Here is a 27,169-nt window from a genome sequence, read left to right as displayed (position 1 = left end):
ACACACCAAGCACACAGCAGGGCCAATTTAGAATCGCCAATCCACCTAACCTGCATTTCTTTGGACTGTGGGAGGAAACCGGAGCACCCGGATGAAACCCACGCAGACACAGGGAGAACATGCAAACTCCACGCAGGGAGGACCCGGGAAGCGAACCCAGGTCTCCTTACTGCGAGGCAGCAGCGCTACCCTCCACGCCACCGTACAAACCTAAATGAATCTGAAAGTTCAACCAATTACACACTAACATCACTGATGTGTGAACCTGAATGACTGACACTTTAAACTAATGTGCCAGCATCAGCACAGTATATAATGATACTACCCACATTACCTGTCAAAGACAGATAATAGAATGAAAAACATGTAGGCAGTGTGGTGCAGTGGTTAAGGCTTTCGGCTGGAAACCCTGAGGTTGACACTGTGTGATCTTGAGCAAGTCACTTTACTTGCCTGTGCTCCAATTGGAAAAGCAAAAGAAATGTAGCTAATTGTATCACAGATGCTGTAAGTTGCCATGGATAAAGTTGTCAACCTTCTTCTTTCAGCTGCTCCCATTAGGGGTTGCCACAGCTGATCATCTTCTTCCATATCTTCCTGTCCTCTACATCTTGCTCTGTTACACCCATCACCTGCATGTCCTCTCTCACCACATCCATAAACCTTCTCTTAGGCCTTCCTCTTTTCCTTTTGCCTGGCAGCTCTATCCTTAGCATCCTTTTCCCAATATACTCAGCATCTCTCCTCTGCACATGTCCAAACCAACACAATCTCGCCTCTCTGACTTTGTCTCCCAACCATCCAGCTTGACTCGACCCTGTAATGTCCTCATTTCTAATCCTATCCATCCTCATCACACCCAATGCAAATCTTAGCATCTTTAACTCTGTCACCACCAGCTCTGTCTCCTGCTTTCTGGTCAGTGCCACCGTCTCCAACCCATATAACATAACATAGTCTTCAACACGTCGCTCGCGGGCTACCGGCAGCTCGCAACCCCTTTCCAAGTAGATTAATCGCCCAGGGGTGGGCGATCTTTCCAAAAAATCATATCACGATCCATAATCTGAATTGCAATCGATCTTTTCAATGTGGCATACACTTAAGAGAATATCCGTACTCAAACTCATCAAGATCTAAGTAACACTTTATTTTAAATATCAAACAAAGTTGAATTCAATTGTTCTCTCGTTCGCCAGCTAAGCGGAGTTAAGGACCACACCCCGAAGCTGGCTAATGAGTGAGGAAGGCCCCTCCCCTCGGCTCATTGCGTGGATCTTGGATTCGCACAAATAAATCGGTACCGCAAGCGAACTATGATACATAGCGAAATGACAGAAGTCGGAAAATCAACCGGTGTGTTCAAGCAAATTATAGAAAAAACCTGATCTAAATCCGTTAAGTAGTTCTCTTGTGAAAAGAGGACAGACATACAGACAGACAGAGAGACATTGGATTTTATATATTATATAGATAGATAGATAGATAGATAGATAGATAGATAGATAGATAGATAGATAGATAGATAGATAGATAGATAGATAGATAGATAGATAGATACTTTATTAATCCCAAGGGGAAATTCACATACTCCAGCAGCAGCATACTGATAAAGAAACAATATTAAATTAAAGAGTGATAACAATGCAGGTATACAGACAGACAATAACTTTGTATAATTTTAACGTTTATCCCCCCCCCCCCCCCCGGGTGGAATTGAAGAGTTGCATAGTGTGGGGGAGGAACAATCTCCTCAGTCTGTCAGTGGAGCAGGACAGTGACAGCAGTCTGTCGCTGAAGCTGCTCCTCTGTCTGGAGATGGTACTGCTCACTGTTTACTGATGATATATATTAGTAAACCTTCAGAATAATGTGCAGTTAAAGTCTCAACAGCATTCTCAGCATTTCTGGAGCTTAGTAGAGCCAGATAACTATAAGAATCTTCACCAAGCAGCTTTGAAAATATCTGCTTTGTTTGGGTCTCCATACCTCTGTGAGTCTGCCTTTTCTGACATGAATGTTATGAAATCAAAGTTCAGAACAAGACTGACAGATGAACATTTAAATGACTCCATAAGAGTGAACCGAAGTGGCTACACTCCACCATACACGTCATCTGACGAACTAAAAAACACATCACACATACAACTGGACATGTGAATAAAGTAACACAGTGACATGGAACAAAATGACAAATGTGTATTTGGAATTGCATTGTTTTGTTTTAATGCAAAATTTGAATTGTGGACACCAACATTTTGTAAATGTTCAGGCAAAACAAGCTTATTCAGTTTGTTTGGGTTGAAATAAGTGATGAGAATACACGTTAGAAAACGTGAGTAGCTCTTGGCCATTTTCATTTTTTAAAAGTAGCTCTCAGGGGAAAAAAGGTTGGAGACCCCTGCCCTAAAACATATACAGGTTTTATTTTATATAATATTTTTTTTTGACAGTGAGCAATGACCCAAAATGCTTAACAAGTACACAACTATAGTATTTTACATGTATTTTTTTAACAACAAAAGTACAAAGTGAATTGGTTGTGAAGATTAGCTTCTTATAAATTGGCTTTTAGACCTGATACTCAATGACCATCCTGCCTTGAAAACAAGCAAAGGCACAGCTGTTAGCCTGCATTGTATACCAGCACGAGTGCCTTCAAATTATCTACCAGAATATGGGGTTAGCTAGTCTGTTTCTCACCGGTATAGAGCAAAATACAGTCATTTGCACCTGTGCCACTTAAAAAAAGACATTTAAACTAATGAGTTTTATAAAAAAAAAAAGAATAAAAAACAACATCTAAGGGAGACCCAATAACAGTCACCATTGTCACTCTTAAATGCACTTATCCCAGAATAAATAACCTATAAAGCAGCCTGGCCAGGACACATTCCACCTCCATTAAAATAAAATCTGATATGCAGTTGCTTCCCGTTACTCAGCATATTCTTTAAGGTGATTTATTGCTAACTGTCAGTTGAGCACCATTATTTGTCTCTCTCTCTGATAGCGCACTCATTTACTTATTCACAATACACTTGAATGTTTGTCAGTTTGTTTGTTTTTTTACTGCATTTATATTGAATGAAGTTCTAAGGTTGTAATTTCACAATTTCTTTGAATTTCTGATTGCGAGTAATTTCTTACATTGTGGTAGTGCGGTGTACTGATTAACACTGCCACATCCCAGCCTCTCTATTCTCAGCCTGTTAGAATCTGCGTTCATTTTTGTATAGCGGTCTTCATTGAGTATAGGCTGAGAGTGTATGTATAAGGGTCCAGTCAGGGTTAAGAAAAAGCTGAATGGAGCAATATTATTGAATAAAAAGACCTGCTCCAGAGTGCTCTGGAATGGGCTGAAGGCAGGGCCATCTTAGCGCATGGGCATGCTGGGTAGCTGCCCGGGGACCCCACGAGCATTTGGGCCCCGTGCTAATCTACTGTATGTATGTTATGACTTGCCGAGTGGTTCTGCAGGTAGGGGCCCAAGTGCACTGCTTTGCCTGGGGGCCTATAATGCTGTTAAGACGGCCATGGCTGAAGGTAACCTTCTAACAGGACAACGACCCAAAACACAGAGGTACTGTAAGTCAACACAGCAGTAGCTTAGGGTCAACTCTGGAAGTGTTCTTGAGTGGCCCAGCCACAGCCCAGACTTGAACTCATTCAAACATCTCTGGAGAGGCACGAAAATATCTATCCATTGATGGTCTCCATCCAGCCTGACAGAGCTTGATTGGATCTGCAGGGAAGAAAGGCCAAATATTCCCAAATCCAGGTGTGCAAAGCTTGTCACATCAGACCTCAAGAAGAGACTCCAGGTTTTAATCACTGCCAAAAGTACTTCAATGAAGTACTGAGTAAAGGGTGTGAAAATTTGTGTCAATGGAAATATTTTAGGTTTTTTTTAATGCTATATTTAATATATTTGCAAAAATTCCTAAAAGACTATTTTCGTGTTCTGGTGTATTCTAGTGCAGAATGCAGCTGCTAGAATCTTAAGGAAAAGAAAATCTGAGCACATCTCTCCAATTCTTTTTTTTTAATTATATTTTATTAATTTTTATTGTAATCATTCCATACAAATAGATCAATTTATAACCAAACAAATTGAAGACAAATCTCTCCAGTTCTGATGTCACTACATTGGTTACCTGTGTCATTTAGAATTGACTTTAAAATACTGCTTATGGTTTACAAAGCCTCCATCTTGTATTTCGGAATGCCTTTCACCTTACACTCCAAATCGTAACCTTAGCTCTTCAAATGAGTGTTTGCTTAGAATTCATCCATCTTCCAACCTGCTGAATCCGAACACAGGGTCACGGGGGTCTGCTGGAGCCAATCCCAGCCAACACAGGGCACAAGGCAGGAACCAATCCCGGGCAGGGTGCCAACCCACCGCAGGACACACACAAACACACCCACACACCAAGCACACACTAGGGCCAATTTAGAATTGCCAATCCATCTAACCTGCATGTCTTTGGACTGTGGGAGGAAACCAGAGCGCCCGGAGGAAACCCACGCAGACACGGGGAGAACATGCAAACACCACGCAGGGAGGACCCGGGAAGCGAACCCAGGTCCCCAGGTGTCCCAACTGCGAGGCAGCAGCGCTACCCACTGCACCACCGTGCCACCCTTGCTTAGAATTCTAAGAGCTAAACTTAAAAGAAGTGGTGAGGTGGCCTTCTGCTGTTATGCACCTAAAATCTTGAATAGCATGCCAATAGAAATTCGCCAGGCTAATGGAGCACTTTAAAAAAACTGCTAAAAAGCTCATTACTTTAACATGGCTTTCTCATAGCTTCATTTTTGTGTAACTCTGATGTTCTGTATATGTATTTAATTGTCATTATCGTTCCTGGTGGCTCTGTAGTGCGTACGAACCCCTACTTTCTCTGCTGTTCTTTGTCTAGTTTTCTGTGTTGGCGATCAGCCCCACCACCTAATCAAAGCACCGTGCTGTCCCTACATTGATGGATTGAAGGTCAGAGGTCCACATGACCGTCATCATCTAATTCTTCCATGTGAAGCATGAAAACCATCAGGACTGACTGAGATCACTGATGTTAGGTAGAATGCCTAGAGAGGGCAGGGTGGTCTCGTGGCCACAGAACTCCTGCAGATTTTTTTTCTTCTCTCTCCAGCCGTCTGGGGCTTTTTTTTGGTTGTCCCTGGCCATCGGACCTTAGTTTTATTCTATGTTAATTAGTATTGCCTAATTTTAGTTTTTAAATTTTGTATTTTTTCTCTTTCTTCATCCTGTAAAGCACTTTCTGCTACATCATTTGTATGAAAACGTGCTATATAAATAAATATTGATTTTGTTGTTGTATTGAGTGTTTAAAGTGGGGGAAAAAATAATTTAAAAGATTTAGAAAATGTAAAAAAGTGAATGGTTCTGAATACTTTCTGAAGGCACTGTATATTCCAGTTATAACAACAATGTCTTCAAAGTAATGTTATACACATTTAAAAATAATGGCTTTTAATGGCACTTTACTGGGCATTTCATTCTGGAAAGAGTTCTTTGCATAATACATTTTTTAACCGTTGAAAAATGTTCCTAATATGTGCAAAAAACAAATCTTTAATGTATAGTGGGTTACTCCGCAGGATACTGATACTGATAGAACTGGAAAACCGGATCTTAATCTGTGTTATAATGTGCATTTTAAAATCATTAACTCATTGGCATTTCAACAATTTGTTAGCACCTGTTCATGGTTACTTATCGATCTTAATAAGCAAAGCTCTGCGGTGGGTTGGCACCCTGCCCGGGATTGGTTCCTGCCTTGTGCCCTGTGTTGGCTGGGATTGGCTCCAGCAGACCCCCGTGACCCTGTGTTCGGATTCAACGGGTTGGAAAATGGATGGATGGATAAGCAAAGTTCCTTATTGGAACCTCCTTGTGGATGGTAATTTTGGGAATCCTTAGACCACTAAAGCACCGTTATTTTTAAGAGTGTACTCTGTATTACTTGCCAGACAAAAGCCACAGACACAAAAAAATATTTTCAGAAAACAAGTAAACTTTTTGATTTGTCAAAGACATTATTCATCAGTCCAGTTTCCAAACCTGTCAGTTACAATACAGGATGAAGAGCCATAACGAAACGAAGGACTCTGTTCTAATCCAATCTGATGTTCCTACACTGAAAACCAGCGGTCAGATTTAGGAGTGAGCGGGCAACCTGATATACTGGAGCAAGTAAGCGAACGTGCCGACAATCGCTTCATTAGAGTCTGGGTTAATTAATTAAGCGCACGTTTGTTTGATATGAAAAGTATAGGAAAATATACAAGACAATAGGGCAGGAATTATTTAACTGTGTAATTTAAATATACTGCATACATAAAAATGATCAAAAGCCCAGATGACTGTGCGTCATTTTGTTTACGCCACAGATAACAATGTCGCCACTATTTTGTGTATGGCGTAAACAGCGAGTGACTGTCCGCGTTTAAACTGTGAAAAACATGTGATTTTTTAAAACACTCGTGTTTTATAAAGTTTAAAATTTCATGTGACTAATAAACATTCTTCACAAAGTGCACACTCCGGACCATCAAGGCTGCAGGACCTTAACTATCAAAGGCAAGTCGATTTTTAAAATTTGTCTTATCTTTTCGTCAAATCATTATTTAAGTAAGATATGATTACGAGCAGAATTTATCATAATACAGTACATTTTTGAAGCTTATTTATATCCCCTTACTACTGGAAAGTGCAAAACGCACATCATTTCAAATGTATCTGTGTATTACTTTTTTTTACTATATGGTTTATAGGCAATCGGTTTAATTTTGAATTTAAATGCTGTAATTTTTGACTGGTCCATCCATATCTGTTTCTTGTACTGCGCCCTTTGCGGCCAGGTCTTCGACTGGTTTAAGTGGGGTTAAAACGAAATGGTTGGTTGTTTAAAATATTAAGAGCTCATCTGGAACATCGCAACGTGGAATTTGTTGGATTTGTCAAGTTTCATAACCTCAAAATCTTTATTTTGATAATTGATTGTGAACGTATTTAGTTTTAGCACTGTGAAAGGAAAAGGCGCAGAGAGCGCGGGCCGTTCGCCCTTCGCAGGTGTCACTTCGTTATAACTAATGGCAGCAACCACGCTGCGATGTACGTGTGCGTGGTGAACATCACGTAAGGTTACAACGAGAGATCCGCGAAACGCAAAGAGAAATCATTCTAAGGAATTAAAATAACCCAAACATGAGATTTTAAAAAAAGACCAAAACCTTCAAAATTATTGGTTTTAGATTGGACGTTTGCAGTTTAAAGTAAAAGCGCGCACACACACGGTAAGTTTGAAGCCCTTTTTAGCAAACCGAATTGTTTTTGATTAAATAATAAGTTAGTAGTACAGGATTTTAACGATTAGAGTAAAATATAGCGAGTGATGAATGTTTTTTTTTTTAAATATATATATCATTTTGAAGTCGTGTTATCTTAGGGCAAATTCTAAGATGGGGAATCGCCACTACTATTTCTTAATTTGTTATAGTACTGAGCAAAACTTGTTAAACATTTTGACCTTTAGTTTTAAGGGGTTGCGCGCTTATTTATTTGTTTATTCAGTATATTTGTCTGTTACTATAAAAACTAATCATTTATTTTGTTATGCCGCGTTTCATAGTATAGGCGACGCTGCGAAGTGATTCGGACCTAATCCGATGCGACTGCAGGTAAAACATTTATTTACGTACACCACCAACCACAACGTGAGCTGCTGTTTAGTTCAGGATTCCAAATAATAAAGTGCAGGGGCAGAAAATAAACGGGCACCTTCGCAGTAAACGTTGCATCTGTCGAATTTTATAGGTGGGTGGGGGTCTTCATTAAACATAATAGTGCATCGTCCGTTAACGTAATTCTGTTAAGGATAGATATTGAACTTCAGAATGCATTATCTATCTATCTATCTATCTATCTATCTATCTATCTATCTATCTATCTATCTATCTATCTATCTATCTATCTATCTATCTATCTATCACACTCAATTAATAAAGAACTGCACTTTTTCTTCTAATAGGCCTACTGGTAGAGTTGTACAATACATTGAAGTAACGCGATCGCTACGACACAGCAATATTCAAATGACGCCCCCCTCTTTAGTCCCGATACCTGGGCTCACACACCAGGCAGCATCGGTTAGTGGTGGTAGGCAAACTCCAACCCGCACCCTTTAACTTTAATAAAACACTTCTGTTGCCAAAGGCAATAACCCAGCGTTAAACACAACTGTTTGAAATCCAACATGAAATAAATCATAATTAACAGTTTAATTTTAGGCGCAGAACCTCCTGGGATGTCGGTGCCGTCCGTCGCTACTTTATATACCAATATGTATGTATATTTATATGTATATATAAATAATATATATACACAACGTTTCACAGAGCACACCTATTAAACACTCTGAGAATTTGAATTTAAAGTAGTGTTATCAAACCCCTTTTGTCAAGTGACAGGACAGGAAATTTCTCTTCTCCACCCTGTTGGAAAGAAATCAGTGCAAAAAAAAAAAAAAGTCTCTACTTTTGGTAATTTTTTGTTTTTACGTTTAAGTATCCAGTCGTGGTTACATGCACGAACCAAAGTACAGCATTAGAAGTTAAGCCCACAATTTAGGCTTAGATAGTGTTGTCGCCCCACATCACTTACACATCAGTTAATCCTGTGCTGTTGTGATGGGGTTTATTTCCCCTTTACTCTAAACTTCAATAGAAGGATTAATATCTTCCAGAGCTGAATTGAGACATTAAGGGAACACCTGAGGATGTTTGTCTACTAAGTTGTTAATTTATTGTGACCCTACTATTATTATTATTACCCTTTCACAAGGAGGAACAGTTGGCATGTTCTCTATGTGGTTGTGCATTTTCCTCACCTACCTGAGTGAGATTCAACAGGCAGTACAGGTTTCCTTGCATAGTGTGTGAACATACCATTTTTAGCATCTGTATACATATTTCCTGAAGTGTGTCCTTTCAAAGCCTAATTCCTGCTTTGCTATCTTTGCATTAAACTCTGAATTTAATTGCCAAGACAAAAAAAAATCAATACTTGCATGAATATTTGTCATTATATTGAAACTTAATTTTTATATAAATTTCTCACTTGCCTCTTATCAATGTGTGGACCTGAGCTGTTTGATTTGTCACGCTGCAGAGAGTTGTCTATTGTTTATTGATATTCATCCTTATTTAATGTTTTATCTAAGCACATGCAGAGGAGTACCTCTAACTTTTCTCTCTAATTCTTTCAGACCACAACTTGATCACTAGCCTCAAGGGGATTTAATAATGAAGCAGTCTCCCTTCAAAGCCATGCAGACAGTTGAGAAAGAGGTCCCTTCGGTGAGAGAGCGATTTTTTCGAACTCCCTACAAAGAGAGAAAGAGAAGCACCTCCCTGGGCTTTGAAAAGCAGCCTATTAGCCCATTGTGGCAGTCTCCTCCGCCAACTGCTGGAGCCATCTACAGGCACAGGAGCAGCACTGAGCATGTCCCTAAGGAACCAGCTGCCAGCAGCCCATTATGCAGCGCGTCCGCTCGAGCAGATGGGGGAGAGCAAGAACAGGCATTTGTTTTCCTTGCATCACCCTCCTCCTTGCTCTCGTCACCGGAAAGCAAGCCTGGATTACTAAACAGAATCTCACCCAGAGGCAGAGCAAAGAGCATCAATCAGCATGGCTTGATTGCCAAAGGAGTACGTTTGCTAAAAAACATGGGGAATCAAGATGGGAAGCTTAAAAAATCTGCAGGAGAAGGTAATGAAGGAGCAGATGATGCAGGGGTGCTCAAGGATGCTGAAGGCTCCAAGAAAGGATTGCAGGGGAAAAAGGCACTTGGCAAGCATGGCAAAGGAGGGGAATCAAACAAAAAGAGGTCCAAATCGGAGTCTAAAACGTCTATGTTTTCAAATATCCGCATCCGAAAGAACCAGTCTAAGGCTAAAGAGATCCTGGGTGGCTCAAAGGAAGACGTGTTGGCAAGCCAGGCCTCACAGGCTGAGGAGCTGGATAGCGCACATTCTATCAGGACCAAAACCCCCGACCTGAGCCTCTCCGCAGATGAATTGGGCCTATCGGACACAGAAGCGGAGCCTTTCCGCCTCGCTGTTGACAGCCAGCGGCAGGCTGCTGTGGAAACGCAGAATGGACAAAGAGCAAGCTCAGGCTCTGACACGGATATCTATAGTTTCCACTCGGCTGCTGAACAAGAGGATTTGCTTTCTGATATACAGCAGGCTATTAGACTGCAGCAGGGGGTTATTATTTCGGCAGCTGCCGAGCTGAACTGGAAGACTGAGAGTAATGCTACTCCGCAACCCCAGGAATCTGAACAGGTGCGGCTACCGATGGTGATATCTGGCAATCTGAATGGCCTAGACAACGAGCAGCACTTACAGGTGCTGAACAGAGTGAATGATAACCTGTCTACGGGTGGTACGACTGATGACTTCCAGGGGATTTTGGCCGAGGACAAACGTCCATGTACTTTATTTGAGACAAAGGCACATGAACCTTTGACTGAGAGCCAGCACTCGCTTGAATCTGACACTAATGGGAAAGGTGGGAGTTCTGTTGCCAGGACAACAAATACCAACAGCCCTTCTGATTTAACTGTATCGTTCACAAGTGCAGATGGCTCTCCAGAGGGCAACACCGTGTTAGTATTATCAGACTGTGTGACAGAAAGCTGCACTGATTCCACTGATGATGTTGCTAGAGAGGTATGTGTCAATGGCAGAGCCCCGCAGTTTGAAACTGAAGCTTTCAATAATAATCTGAAAGGCAGTGTGGAGGACTTGGGCAATGGCATTGCATTTCCACATCGAAAAAGCAGCATACCTCTTGCGGCATTGGCCTCTGACAGTCCACTCCTGGCCTCCAAACTTTTCAGGCCCAACTTGAATTCAGTTTCCTCCCCAATCGTGAAAGCATTTCCACCAGTGCATCCCAGTTACATTAAAACAACCACCAGGCAGCTGAGCTCTCCGAACCACTCTCCTTCCATCTCACCGGTGCAGAGCCCACTCTTTCGACGACGGCATTATGATCCTAGTCACAGGCCTGAGAAGAGAAGAGTTAAGAAACATAGGTCCAGCAGTATTGCTGGGATTCTCAGCCGTTCGGCGGACTGGACGGAGGAACTGCCGAGGTTCAAAACCCAAAAAGCTGGCTCAGCAAACTACCTGGAATACGGAGGCTCTGAGGAGCGGCTAAGAGGAGGTAGCCAGCCTTTATGCCCAACCCGCAAGTCTTCAGGTGTGCAAGCCTCTACGTGCAGCTTTCACGATGTGTTCTCAGGTGAGTCCAGGTGCTTTGTGTGTATATGCATGGGGCTGAGTGTTCAATGCAGTATTTCTCGTTCATGCCTTTGCTGTACCATTTGGTGGACGACCATATACAATAGGTTTCAAATATTAAGTTTGTAGTATACAAAGTCTTAGCTGATCCTCTCCTCTCCTGTAGATCTTCATTTCTCAAATCTGTTGACTGTCTTTATGTGCATGCACTAAGTGCTATAGGTAATACTGAATGCTGGGCAAACGTCTTGCTTATTTATGAATCACCTAATCTAGTGGTAGAAGAACTTCAATGCATTTAAATTGGGGACATTATGTATTCACTGTACATTTAGTGCCCTTGATGTGTGGGTTTCTTGCTTTGTGATGCTGTTACATTGCTCAAATCTGGGAAAAAAAATCAAAAATGTGATACTTTATCAACATCGTGCACCCACTTCTGCGATCCATGTGGTAACTATCCAGCTGGGAAGACTGGCTACTTCAGCATTTTGCTGTATAAACAATTAGGGTCCTGTGCCAGGTATTTGAATCTGAAACAATAGTTTTATAGATTTCTTTTTCTATTCCAAAATAAACGAATAGAAGAAAAGAAAAGAAGTGCACCGGTTTCATCCTTTCAATATTATGCAGTAATTTTAGTGTATTTTAAAAATGCAGAAAGGGTAAGCTGTAAGATTTCTGAAATCTTCGATTTACTTGTGGCCTCATGCTGCCTGCTCTCTTTCCCTCCCCCTGCCACTTCTTGATGGGCGTGAATAATTAGATGAATGAAAGAGTCCCTCAGTGTGTGCAGTCACTGCCTGTCCCTGCATAAATGGCAGCCTCTAGCTTGAAGTGGCCACTTCTTTTCATGTCTTTAAGATCCAATACTGACAGCTCTACACATTTAAGTACCATTTCCCATCATGCAGTCCTGTGGGTCTTTATTTAGGAGACTTAATTTGCGTTTTGCTTTTCTTCAAATTGGGGTGGTAGTGTGTGTGTATGTTTCCCCTTTTCTCTATTGAGCAAGCAGGTTTTTAGTTGATAGGCCAGAGATGTGGCCTTGACATTTCTCCACTGCTTTGCTTAATTAGCTTGAATGGCTTTACTTGATTATTTGTATGACTATTATATACCCGTTAGTTTGATTCTGAATAAATGTAATGAAAATGTGCAATTTTCTTAAAGCCCACATGTAACTGTTTATGGTGTGTTCTGGTAGGCCGCTTATAATACTATTAAGGCAGTTGTATTTCAGTCAGGTTTCCCCCCCTGTCTGGGGTTCAGTTGACATTTATTTTGAGGCGGTTCATTCTGTTATGAACTATAAAGTGCCCAAGCATAAATGTCCTGAACATTCCAAAAATGCCCACTTGAATTGGAAATACTGACAAACAATGGGTAGAACAAAGGAGGTAAAGATTTTTTTTTTTTTTTTTTTAAATAAATGATTTATACAAAAACAATTTGTGGCACAAAAATAGGCTCCAAGCAGCACAAAGCATAAGACACACAAGAAAATGCCTTCAAAATAGGCAATTAAAGAAGAAACAGTAGAGAAATTTGCCACACCACGAGCACATTCACAATGAAATACAAGGGACTATGGAGTTTCTTCATCATTCGTAGGACTGAGGGTACTCCCTTGATGGAGAGGGACACGTGGTCCCACCTTGTGTGGGTCTACCCACAACACAGGGAACATAAAAATACATAGAAACTGAATGATCAATGATGTTAATGTAAAAAAGTCAAAAAAGAACGAGAGACACGAAATGCCATTGAACCCTAGAAAGGGGAGGAACATACAACAGATATTATTAAATCACAAAGCCTAAACAAGTGAAGATATGAAGACGGGACACTGTGTTAATTTTATAGAAATTTGGGTATACGGTATATCCGTGTTTCTCACACTATGTGCAACTTGCAACCCAACATGTTTGTGTTGGGTTGCCAAATGAGTGTGTAGTAAAACTGCTGAGTTCTCATCCAAATGAGAATTCTGTGTCGAGTGATATGACCGCCACTATTTATTGGCAAATAACAGAGAGCTTTTGTTCATGTGGCTAAAAAAAAAAAATAGAATTTTTTCCCACCTCCCATCTCACAACCTATTAACCAATCAGAGAAAACTGACCTATAAAAAAAAAAAAAATGGGGAAGAGAGGGGAGGAAATGAAAGACGAGCTTGTGCGGTGAAAGCACTGTAATGTCATAATGAAGATAACCGGTGCAGGACAGGTTTGTGATGATGATTAGGGTGTTATGAAGAGAGACTGAACAGGATAGAAATGTGTGTGTATATAGTGCCTTGGCAGTGTTTTAACACTAAATGCAGTTTCACTGGTAATGAACAACTGCTGTGTGCCTCATCGCATGTTCACCTTTTATGGCCTACTTTGAATCCAAATTGATAACTAAGGTACAAAGAAGGTTTTGCATTAAGTTTAATGTCTTGGAGAGGCTAAATTCCTTTTCATCACACTATTGAAAAGTGTTTAATAATTGTCCATCAGCTGGTAGTGTAAAGGATGTGTTTGTTAGACCACAGAGAAATTGGTAAAATTACCAGAAAATATCAAAAGGGTGATGCAAGAAGTAGACACACTGTCAGTCGGTAGAATTAAACATTTCAAATTGGACTGTTGGTAGAATTATCAAGGAGGTGTTATTCTATCACATGTATAACATACAAAGAGTGCATACCCTTTTTTTTTTTTAGGAATAATTTAGCTTTTGTTTTTAAAATAATAGTTTTATATACCCTGGTTTCAATTTAACAATTTGAAAACTCGGTTAGAAAAATGTATTGTTTATGGTGGAGGTTATTTGAAAATGTTATCAGGTAAAAAAGCTGCATTGATTCATTTTTTGAGCTACTAAACCCTTAACTGAAAGGATTTTATGAAAGGCCACTTATGGTGTCAAAGTCACCACATTCTTGCACCGCATCCCAAGAGTTTCTTTATCTCTGCTTTACTAAATCTTACACTAAGCATTTCTACTGGCAGTGATATCTCTCAGGAATGTATTCGTGTTTTGAATGATAATTGTTTTAGGTTCAAACCCCAGGTGTGGTGCTTGTATGGAGTTTGCATGCTCTCCTCGTGTACAAATGTCCTCACAGGTGGCACAGTGGTAGTGCTGCTGCTTTGTAGTAAGGAGACTATGGAAGATTGTGGGTTCGCTTCCCGGTTCCTCCCTGTGTGGATAGCACTTTGAGTACTGAGAAAAGCGCTATATAAATGTAATGAATTATTATTAAATGTGTTTCCTCCGGATGTTCCAGTTTCCTCCCACAGTTAAAAGACATGCAGTTTAGTTGGACTGCCAATGTTAAATTGGCCCGTGCTAAAGTTTTCTATGTGTGTTCGGCCTGAGATGGACTGGTGACTTCCTCATGACCCTGCTCAGGATCAACAGTTTTGGAAAATGGATAGATGGAATACTGTTTTAAGAATACTCTGTTTCCCATGTTTAATAATATTCATGTGAGAAATATTTTTAAAAGGGAACAAAACCATTTGCTTTTTATTATATGGTGGTTTTTATTTGTCTCTTCATGACTCTGCTGCCATTATGATGATGATCCTTGTTTTGTGTCTTAGTATGGTAGTTTTTCTAATTTGCGTCCTCGGATTAAAAAGTTTAAGAATCCCTGCTGTATGTTAATATGGTGGAAACAGATAATTGGGCTTTTGAAGAACCCTGTTATGGGTATCTTTTTAATTTGCAAGTTCCCAGGCACCCCTGTGGCTGCAGGTTTAATTGGATACCTCCATTCATAAAACAAGCAGTTTCTATGTTTTCTTGTGTTACTTCAGAAATTACAATCTGGTTATGCTAAATGGCTACTGGATGAGGCATGTAGGATGAGTTAATTCTTTTTATCTTGCAGTTTAATATTTTGTTCTTTGGTAATGCTAAGGTTATTTAAGCCAGTATTTGCTAGCAAGTACACCAGCGGACAACAATAAGATCACTGTTGTCCTTTGGCATTTGGTGTCATTTGCGCTTGTGTCCACTCCACTAATTGGTAATTATCTGTATTCAGACACAATTTAGTAAAGCAAACTGCAAAGAAAAATGTAAATTAAAGAAAATGACAAAATAGAGCTAAGCATTTAGGCCTATAGCAAATATTTTTTATTACTTGTTTTACAAATTTAGTGTAACTCTCAAATTGCTCCAATTTTCTGAATGCAAAATAAGAAGGGTAAAAGGCTGGCTACTCAAACAGTGCGATCAATTACAGGTGCAAATGTCTTGCCAATAATGAAATTGATTGGGATAAAAGCCTCCAGCCATGGGAGTGCCAGGACTGAACCAGCAAATCCCTACACTAGACTGTGTCTGTGCCCGTTTCAGCACGTTCATGTCCACTCTTTGTAACGTAATGGGATTTATTCTCTTTTTTTAGACGTTCATCATGACCCTGACTTGGATATTTTGTGTTGATATTTAATAGACCCCTGTATGCCAAAAGCTACGAAACAGCCGATTCTGAAACTGGATAAAGGGATGTGTCTGTGTTTCCACATATTTTCTTTATTATTAAACAAAATTCATTGCTAAATTCTTAAAAACGCCATTCACTTTGCAATTGCATGCTGTGGATCTGCCCTCTGTGTCAAACAACTTATTAGTGCTCAACATTTATTTGGTCTCCTCACTCTGCCAGGAAATCCAAAGGTGAAATGCTTTTTTTAATTTCATTTTTTTGGTTAGGACCCATGTCCTAGTCTGCCTATAGCTCAATATGCTATTTGTGATTACAAATTGGTGAACCTCTTAGATGTGGTGCAGCAGTTATAAACATGACTTGAAAACGGGCAGGTTCAATAGGAGGCTGAACGAGATGCATGAGGTGTCTCTTACAAGGGTGTAGTGGTGAGGTAGTGAACTTCAAGTTAGTTTTTAAATTATGCTTTGCATAAATGCAGATTACAGTTTCCATTTATCAGTTCAGTTCCTTATTTGTGCCTATTTTTATTTTTGCCTATTAAGGGGAAAAAAACATGCAGTGTTTGGTTTTGCCAGTGTGCTGTATGTCCATTAATAACAATGTTTGCTCTGAGAATGTTGATGGAGAAGTTTAGAGAAGGCCAAAAGGAGTTGCATTGAATCTTTGTGGACCTGGAGAAAGCATATGACAGGGTGCCTCGAGAGGAGCTGTGGTATTGTATGAGGAAGTCGGGAGTGGCAGAGAAGTACGTAACAGTTGTTCAGGATATGTACGAGGGAAGTGTGACCGTGGTGAGGTCTGCAGCAGGAGTGACGGATGCGGTCAAGTTGGAGGTGGGATTACGTCCGGGATCAGCTCTGAGCCCTTTCTTATTTGCAGTGGTGATGGACAGGTTGACAGACGTGATTAGACAGGAGTCCCCGTGGACTGTGATGTTTTCTTATGACATTGTGATCTGTAGCGATAGTAGGGAGCAGGTTGAGGAGACCCTGGAAAAGTGGAGATATGCTCTAGAGAGGAGAGGAATGAAGGTCAGTGGGAACAAGACAGAATACATGTGTGTGAACGAGAGCGAGGTTAGTGGAATGGTGAGGATGCAGGGAGTAGAGTTGGCGAGTTTAAATACTTGGGAACAACAGTACAGAGTAATGGGGATGGTGGAAGAGAGGTGAAATAGAGAATGCAGGCAGGGTGGAATGGGTGGAGAAGAGTGTCAGGAGTAATTTGTGACAGACGGGTATCGGAAAGAGTGAAAGGGAAGGTCTACAGCAGTGCTCCGCAACCTTTTCTCACCTACGACACACCAAAGTTCTTCCTAGAATTCCGCGGCACATCAAAAGCCAAAATATATAGCAGTGGCGTGGGGGGGTGTCCACTCCGAGCGCCAGCTATTTAGGGGTGTCCAAACTACAGTAGTTTCCTTTTTTTTTTTTTGTTCCTTGAGGAGGCGCAAAAAAAAAAATTTCTTTCAGCTTTGGGGCGTCAAATTTTTCACCGCCCCGGACAACATGAACTCCAGCTACGCCACTGATATATAGATATTAATTTAATACACAAATTTTACAATAAATTTTCATTTTTTATTATAAGTATACATTTATTATAAGTATACATACATAAAAACTATATTTACTTTTATGCAATCTTAATAATTATTATAACATAATGACTGATTAATGTGATACCTGTGCTTGTTTCAATGAACACAAAAGTTTTATATTCGGCTCAATATTTGACAGCGCAACCCGAAGTTCTTGGTCAAGATCTTTTAAGCATGACCGCTTATCATTTTTAATTAACACAAGAGTTGTTTGTCTTTTTTGGAGTAACTGGGATGGTTTGAATTTAGATGGCGATTTAGTTTACTGGGTGCCATTGCCTCGTTTGATAGCTGATCGCCGCAAATGATGCATTGTGGCTTTGGAGCCGTTTCGTCACCACACTACGAGAATCCATATCGAATGTAGTCTTCGTTGTACTTCCTTTTCACAATCTTCTTTGTTTTTTTTTGCAACACTTGTGCTGGGTTCTTCATCATCTGTACGTGAAGACGAATCTTTTCCACGTAAAAATTTATCCATATTTAAAGGGGTATAAAACTAAATATGAATCACACGAACGTTAACCATACACAATTCAGCAACACAACTAATAGTAATGAATGATAACTACTGTCGCAAGACGAGTGAATGCGACGTAGCACGACTAATACGTCGGCTTGAATTGAATCTAGGTGAGGGCACGGAGCGCTCTGCCTATCAAAGCATTCTACGGAGTTGTCTGGCGACTACGTAGGGCCTACGTCGTAGGCGACAGGCGCCAGGCGATGGGATTTATTATTTCAGAGAAATGACACTTAAAATTATGAAACCTTTAAAATGCTATTTATGCGAATATTTCATTGCACGTATTCTCGTTATTGTGTTTCTAAGGAGGACCTTTGAAATATTATTTAGTTAGAAAATTGTCTTATTTGACCGCGTCACACCTGTATCGGCTCAAGGCACACCAGTGTGCCGTGGCACACCGGTTGCGGAGCACTGGTCTACAGGACGATAGTGAGACCAGCTGTGTTATATGGGTTGGAGATGGTGGCACTGACCAGTAAGCAGAAGACAGAGCTGGAGGTGGCAGAGTTAAAGATTCTCAGATTTGCAGTGGGTGTGATGAGGATGGATAGGATTAGAAATGAGTACATTAGAGGGTCAGCTCAAGGTGGACGGTTGGGAGACAAAGTCAGAGAGGCGAGATTGTGTTGGTTTGGACATGTGCAGAGGAGAGATGCTGGGTATATTGGGAGAAGGAGGGTAAGGATAGAGCTGCCTGGGAAGAGGAAAAGAGGAAGGCCTTAAGCAAAGGTTTATGGATGTGGTGAGAGGGGACATGCAGGTAGTGGGTGTAACAGAACAAGATGCAGAGGACAGAAAGATATGGAAGAAGATGATCTGCTGTGGCAACCCCTAACGGGAGCAGCCGAAAGAAGAAGACTGTATGTCCATTAAAATCTTTACTGCATGTGATGACATAGGCATGAACGTAGAAGGCAAATTGGCCATTTAATGTCTAGATGTGATTAACTTAATTTTACTTTGAGTTCATAAAGTGCGGAGAGAAAGAGAAGAAGAGTGTGACTGATTGTAAGCCTATGTTGGGCCTCGATAACCCTAAAACCTTACACCCACTTTACATTCATTGTGTAAGCCTTCACTGTTAACACCAGAGCTGCCATGCAGTGTTTCTGCTGCCTTTTTAAGCTCTTTTTATAACATTTTGACTAGAACACAACATTCAGTTTAGCAACGTCTTATTAACCTAATATCTCCAAACTAGTAGTTTCTGTTGTACTTAGTCACATATTCCATAAGTCTAAAGTTTTCTGCATGACAAACAACTTTTTCTAACGTTTACATGAAATTTGCCCTTAAATTTCTTTTTGCTGAAGACCTAATTTTAAAGTAATTACTTTAACTTCAATCTGTGCCAGTCGTGTCCTCTTTTTATTTCTATTTGTTTAAACTAAAATGATCAGCACTTTACATTTTTCCTCGTAGCTCATACCTCACAGTCCTGGAATCTTCCTGAGCACTTTTCTCTAATACTTCTGATATGCATACTACTTAAGAATAATGTCCCTTGAACCTTATTCTGCACATTGCTGTATACTAACAGCCTTGACTTAAACCCTTGTTTAATGGTTTTACAGTGCCTTGGCAAATTTGAGTCATTTTTTAAAATTTAACTTTATTGTAATTTTCAATTTGTGTGCATTAACAGGAACTCTTCCTTAGTTGGGACCATATAGTGTGACAGTGGTTAAAGGTTTGGACTTGGACATCAAACCCTAAAGTGGTGGGTTTAGGTCCCACTACTGATATTTTGTAGCCATGAACAAGTCACTTCACCTTTGTGTGCTCCAATTAGAAAAACATAAATTTAACCAATCATATCTCAAATGAAAGTCTTCTTTAATAAAGGTGACACTAAATAATAATTTGGCAGTTCTAGACGTATGATTTCAATCTTTTATTATTCCAGCTTAATACAGTTCAGGGTCATTGGAAGGTGTATTTTTGAATCTTTCAAATCCAGCGTGTAGAAACTAAGACCGTTCAAAATGTTCCACCTCTTAGGATGTGCTCAAGGCAGGGGATATTCTGGTGTACCTGCTAGTCTGAGGCCATCTCCAGAAGGTCAGTTGTTGGTTTCTAGAGCTAGCTGAAGAGAAATAGTCTTACTCCTTAAATCTAAAATTGCCTTATACTAATGCATATGCATATAATGTATTTTTAAACCTGGATATTTTTGTCATGATTAATATCAAGCGGGGAGTGTCTTTTAGGAATCATTTTTCCATTGAGTTCTCATTTCCTGCTTCAATATAAAGTTGTGCTGCTGTTGTATGCCCAGAATGCGGTTGTCTTGTGAGTAAAATTCATATTTGTTTTTGAAATCCATTATCATCTTAATTCAGCATAGCTGTGCTTTAGCAATTTTGTCTTCCAGAAAATGATTTTGCATTAACATTTGACTGGTATCATGTCCAGGGTTGTCTCTTCCTTAATCCAAGTGCTGCTAGTATTGACAGCATCTCTTTGTGATCCTGAACTAAATAGGAAGGTTAAAAATGGAAGCAGTATGCTAGTGCTGTATGTCTGGTTGCTTGCATATTGACTGATTTCATTAACTTTGTCTAAAGAGACATTTTCTTAGATTGTAACCACTGTATGTCATTCTTTGACCTTTAGAAAATTTAGCTGCCAAACCTCTGCTTCCATTGTAAAAGTTTGCTTTGAGTCAAAGCATCAGATTATGCACCAGTCTGCTGCATGTCAAAGTTAATAAATTAAAATAATGCTACCTTACAATAAATTAATAATAATTTCATATTAAAATAGCTTTTTTTCTTTTCAAAGATTGGGCACCAACTGAATTATGCTACTGACTTATTCTGGATTCTCTGAATAAATATACAAAAGAAAATTTTCTAAAAAGTATATACTGATATAAATGTCTCTCCTTTATGCACTAGAAGGTGTTTTGGGTTGGCAATAAGATGCATTTGATGTTGCTGTAAACCATCTCTGCTGCAGACGCTTTGTGTTTTACAACTGAATATATTCCATTCCTTAACGTGTTAATTATTTCAATTTTCTTTATACTGTGCTTATCAGGTAATATATACCAATGCTGCAAACTGCCTCAATGTTGGGTCATCTCTTCCACAGATGCCAGGGTAGATTTCAGTGCCCCAAAACCCTAACTTTCCATTATTGGTAAATGGACACTTGTATTTATTGTATTACCCTTTATACTAACAAGTGATTTTTATTTTTAAACAGTTTTAAAGCCTCCAACTCCTTTATTAAGTGACAGACTGCTGAGGAGATCATTCCTCCCCCACACTATGCGACTCTTCAATTCCACCCGGGGGGATGTAAACGTTAACATTATGCAAAGTTATTATCTGTCTGTATACCTGCATTGTTATCAATCTTTAAGATTTTCTTTATCAGCATGCTGCTGTTGGAGTAAGTGAATTTCCCCTTGGGATTAATAAAGTCTGTCTATCTATCTATCTATCTATCTATCTATCTATCTCATATATCATATAGTGCCTTTCATATCTATCTATCTATCTATCTATCTATCTATCTATCTATCTATCTATCTATCTATCTATCTATCTATCTATCTATCTATCTATCTATCTATCTATCTATCTATCTATCTATCCCATATATCATATAGTGCCTTTCATATCTATCTATCTAATATAACTTTAGTTATTTCATACAGAGATTATGTTGGTATTTTATATTTGCAGGAGTAAGTATTTATGATAAATGTGTTTTTATATTTGCTAATCCACACTGAAAATGTGGACTGGACACAATGGGGCAAAAAGAAACGTGTCATTAAATCTCAATGCTATGTAGCATGCATTTATTTATAACAAGAACATTCTTTTATTTTTGTGAAGGGACTATTTTTATGACAGTTGCCATTGGCAGTAGTAAAGAGAAATTAAACAATGCGGAAGTTTTAAAGTATGGTCCGATCCCTCAAAATTGATTGTTAATGGCCACTATAATTCAGAAGTTCCTGAGGAAGGGAGGCTAGTCATTATTGTACCATTATATGGAACAGGAGTTTATGTTCATCACGTAGTGATATGTGCAAGCCAGTTTCTGTATGGCCTAAAATCCATGTCCTGGCTTAACTGAAAATTCTGATTGTTTCACTAGGTAACAGTGTAATATATTTCTATATATTTGTCAGAGAAACATTTTTTCAAACAAATGTTATTGATTAATTAACACAGAACACCTCTAATTAATCAAAATGCTCTGCTACTTACTGCTACTTCCTGTTTGAACCTGATTGGTGAGTCAATTCAGACTCCCAGCTCTCGGAGGAATTCTCTTAAAGGGTTAGTAGGCCTGTTTATCACATACAGTTCACATAAGTGAAAAACACCAAAACAAAATCGTATTTCTTGTCTACTTCCACATGCATGTGTTGTGTTTTAAGTTTAAATGTGCTTGCAAGTTTTTCAAATATTTAGCAATAAAATGGTTTTCTCAGGGCGGCACGGTGGCGCAGTGGGTAGCGCTGCTGCCTCGCAGTTGGGAGACCTGGGGACCTGGGTTCGCTTCCCGGGTCCTCCCTGCGTGGAGTTTGCATGTTCTCCCCGTGTCTGCGTGGGTTTCCTCCGGGCGCTCCGGTTTCCTCCCACAGTCCAAAGACATGCAGGTTAGGTGGATTGGCGATTCTACATTGGCCCTAGTGTGTGCTTGGTGTGTGGGTGTGTTTGTGTGTGTGTCCTGTGGTGGGTTGGCACCCTGCCCGGGATTGGTTCCTGCCTTGTGCCCTTTGTTGGCTGGGATTGGCTCCAGCAGACTCCCGTGACCCTGTGTTCAGATTCAGTGGGTTGGAAATTGGATGGATGGTTTTCTCAAAATGTATACCAGAATAAATAAATCGGGTATATTGTCCTCAACTAGCATAATCTGTATTACAATTAAAATACAGAAACAGACTATAGGTGAAAGTAATGAGTTCTTCAGTGTGTATGTGTGTGTGTTTTTAAAGACGGCTGGCATGGATTTAGATGGTCCTGTTTAACTGGTCCAGAAGGTAGAGTTTTATGATGAATTCACACAACTGAACTGTAACAAAATCTGAGATTTTTTTTTTTTTTTTTAAATAACGCTTTTGGAAGGGACACTCAAACTAACAGCAGCAACAACTTATGAAAACAGTCTTAAATAGGTAAATTAAATCACAAGGTGTTTTTTTATATATAAAACATTAAAAAATGGATTCTGGAGGTGTCCATGTAAGTGTTAATGCTGTTTTTATATGAAAGATTTATATAATAGTGGACTAGTAGTCAATGAAGGTAAGGGCAAATTTAAGTTTAATATAAATGCTTGAATGAAAATAAGTGGGTATACTGTAATTACTTAATGGAGGCATGGAATACACGTTCTCTGACTCAAATCTGAGAATCTTAGTGCTTTGCCGGTCATTAGACTGACGGATATATGCTGTTTGAGTGCAAGTCAAGGGGTTATAATTATGACACAATAGGCCTTATGCAGAGTGAAACTTAATCTCAGTTAGTGATGAACAAACCTTGCAGAGTTTGCTTCGCCATTAGTTTGGCAAAATCCCGTAAATGTTCATGAACTTCACCAAACTCCTCAAAACGTATTGAAGTCAATGTGAAAGGAGGCACTGAATTAATTTTGACTGGGTTATAATGGTGCAGTGGTGTTTTCATTGTCATTGATGGGAAGGAAAGCAGCTGCCAACTGTGCAGGAATAATTATTGTGGGCAAAAATGTGATCAGAGCTGTAAGCCAAAGTGTTAACCTCTGTGCCACCAGGCTTCAAACAACAAAAGATGCAGAATGAATGATAACCATCCATCCATCCATCCATTATCCAACCCGCTATATCCTAACTACAGGGTCACGGGGGGTCTGCTTGAGCCAATCCCATAATACAACAAATTGCCACAAACTAGCAATAAAGTAAAAATGACATTATGCTTTACATTGTTCCAATTATGGAGCAAACATTAGCCATGTGATGAAGCGGTGGCGTGGGACTGGCTTGCTCCATTGTTTCAAGTCGTGGCTCCAGGCACAGCTGCAACTTTTTTTTTTTTTTTTTTTTTTTTTTGTTTCAGATCTGTCTATGCAGATGTTTTGCACTTATTTTTTTTCTTGCATGAATACGATAGAAACGCCTGGTAAACAGTAATAAATACTTTGTTATTTCATAGGATCATATGTGTTTTCCATTCTCGGGGATACAGGACACGAGTCAGTGCTCTATATATATATATATATATATATATATATATATATATATATATATATATATATATATACTCCAGTGGCAGTACTCATTCTGATGAATAGCTAATGTACGCCTCAAATGAAAACTTTTTTTTTTTTTTTTTTTAAATATTTTAAACGTATGCAGGGTAGAAAGCTGGCTGGAGCACTGATCGGGTTGTGTCATAACTAACGTGACCATTTATTTTTTTTCCTCAAAACGGGACATCTACTAATTTTTAAGTAATAGTATGTGTATTCAAGAAACACATATTTCTTCATAGTTTTTATTTATTAATTAATAAAAAGAACAGGAATGAACATGTGAAAATAAATAATTTATGTGGTCTTATATTTTTCTGAAGAACAAATTTGCTTAAGTATATTTGGCTGCGGTGGGCTGGCACCCTGCCCAGGGTTTGTTTCCTGCCTTGCACCCTGTGTTGGCTGGGATTGGCTCCAACAGACCCCCGTGGCCCTGTAGTTAGGATATAGCGGGATGGATTGAAGTATATTTGGTGTTGATTTCAAATAAGAATGAAATTCTTGGCAAGATTTCTTAAAATTTACTTTGGTAATTAACATAGTTTTAAGAACTGCGACTTGCAACTGTGTTTTTTCGCTCGCCCACAACTTATTCATAAGAGAGAAGACCCTTTCTGCGGGTGCATTAGTGCCGGCAGACATAAAATATATTGAATAATTATACGAAGGTTTGTGTGATTCAAATTATTGGTGTGAAAGTGTTTGAACAATTCCACCCAACGACTTTCGGTTGAAACATTCCCAATGTTCCATTCTGTCACTTTTTGTGATGTAATTTAGTTAGAAATAAGTGAATGCTCATCAAATACTTCTGTATCTTGGTTATAATTAATAAATCCCTTTTCAATCAATACATCCATTACACTTTGAATTTCTTCCCATGTAGGTGTTTTGGTTAAATTTGCCCAATCAAATATTTCTAATTCTTCACAGAACAAAGTCCACTGCTCCAAATATTCTTTGCTTATTTTGTAGAACTCAGCAGCTGTAGTTTTCATATATTCTTTGTCAACACCACTGCAGCCATTTTCTTGTAATTTTGCCATTAAATTACAAATGGAGTGGGGAAGAAACAGTACTTTGTGTCAAGGCCAAATTGTCTTTAAGTTAATTTATTTCCTTCATGGCTTCAATTGCAAAAATACTCTGACCCTCGATCTTTAACACAGCTTGATGGAACGTTGCTGACTGTGCATGCATAAAAAAAAAGCCATAATTCAGAGTTAGGGCTTTCAAAAAAGGTTCTCAATATGTTTGGACATTTATCGATACTCAAAAAGTAGTTTTTTAATGGCTTGTACAGTTTCAAAACTCTTTCAATAGCTGGCATAAGCGCAAGCCAGTGTTGCTATAACCTAGCAATTTCTGATATTCTGTGTCAACTTCATTACAAAATTCTTTCAGAGCTTCCACGCGAACACTATAGATATAAAAATGTGAATATATTTTCACAATAACGCATTTAAAGTCTACAGGTAGACAATCTGCGGCAGTTTTAATCGCCTTGTAATTTATGTGAGTTCTACATCCGATTCCTATAAATGTTCTTCCGGGAGATAAATTTAGTTTTGCATAAACGTTGTTAACGCCTCGTCTTTTCAATCCGTCAAAATTGCAGTTAGTATTACCTCCACAAAATGCCCCGATTTTTGAAGTCAAATTATTTTCTGCCAATACTTTCATTAGATAATTGACAATAACGTCTGATGTTTCACCCGGTTGGTCTTGAAATTCTAAAAGTTTGACTTGCGTGCCTTCGTATGGTAAAAAGAAGCAAACTAAAACGGAATATTTTCTTGGACAAGTGGTTTGAAGCATCAGTTAATATAGTAACACAGTTGCATTCACTGAGGCAATCTTTCAATTCACCTATTACTATTGGTGCTAACACATTTACAACAATAGCTTCTGTTTTCGTATGAGCAATCTAAATTTCTGTTCAAAACATGTTTGAATTAACTTAGAAGCACAATCGTTTGAGCGAAAACTGTGGTTCTCTTGCACCGTATGATAAGCCCAGGCGCCTTCCGTCGCAGCAACTTCCAGATCTTTCGAAGATGGTGAGTCCCATTTCTTAAAAAAAATTTTAAGCATCGAAGAACTTGAAGCGGCAGCAATGTCGGAATTTTTATGTTTTTCTGATCTTAAATGTTGCTCAAAATCACTGGCACCTCCATGGGCTACGTTAAATTCTGTACGACACTTTTCACATCTGATGTCCGATGGACTACTACTTTGCTTTATAAATGGGTACTTAGTTTGTAAGTTAACATTAAAAGTGCACTTGCGTTTAGGCATTGTTAAAATGAAAGGTTCACATACAAGAAATTTTTAAATTGACTACAATAACACACGTTGATTTAAAAAAAACAATAATCAGTTGTCAAGAAAGATGCTCAAGCTGTCTACGCGTACTTGCAACTGAGGAGCGAGCGAGCTAGCAGGCTTCTGACCGATTTGCATGTGTGTTAGCACGGCGATGACGGCATGCGCAATATGTCTATCGTCGGATTTTTAAATTTTTCGCACCTCGTGCTATCGTCGGATTTTTAAATTTTTCGCACCTTTTTTTGAAATTGTTACAGTGGGTTGCTCTCTTTCTGAAAACGGGACATTTTGGCATCCCGAAGCTGTGCTTGGGGACAACGGGATAGGCTACCTAAAAATGGGATGGTCCCGTTCAAAACGGGACGTATGGTCACATTAGTCATAGTGCATACTCAAAGCAGATCAGGCACATGAAGGGTTCACATACAAGAAATTTAAATTGACTACAATAACACACGTCGATTAAAAAAAAACAATAATCAGTTGTCAAGAAAGATGCTCAAGCTGTCTACGCGTACTTGCAACTGAGGAGCGAGCGAGCTAGCAGGCTTCTGACCGACTTGCATGTGTGTTAGACATATTGCGCATGCCGTCATCGCCGTGCTATCGTCAGATTTTTAAAATTTTCACGCCTTTTTTGAAATTGTTACAGTGGGTT

General features: G+C 39.3%; 1 protein-coding gene across 1 annotated transcript in view; it reads left to right on the top strand.

Annotated features, from left to right (window-relative positions):
• Positions 1-9,272: 9,272 nt before the first annotated feature.
• Positions 9,273-27,169, top strand: part of fmn2b (formin 2b) — a 293,106-nt gene continuing 275,209 nt past the window's right edge. The window contains exon 1 of the mRNA XM_028820569.2: positions 9,273-11,338. Coding sequence (XP_028676402.1) covers positions 9,331-11,338 — 2,008 coding nt within the window. The 5' untranslated portion in view covers positions 9,273-9,330. The remainder of the gene's footprint in view (positions 11,339-27,169) is intronic.

The sequence above is a fragment of the Erpetoichthys calabaricus genome, chromosome 15 (genome assembly GCF_900747795.2).
Source record: "Erpetoichthys calabaricus chromosome 15, fErpCal1.3, whole genome shotgun sequence".
Lineage (NCBI taxonomy): Eukaryota > Metazoa > Chordata > Cladistia > Polypteriformes > Polypteridae > Erpetoichthys > Erpetoichthys calabaricus.
This window is presented reverse-complemented; position numbering and strand designations above follow the sequence as displayed.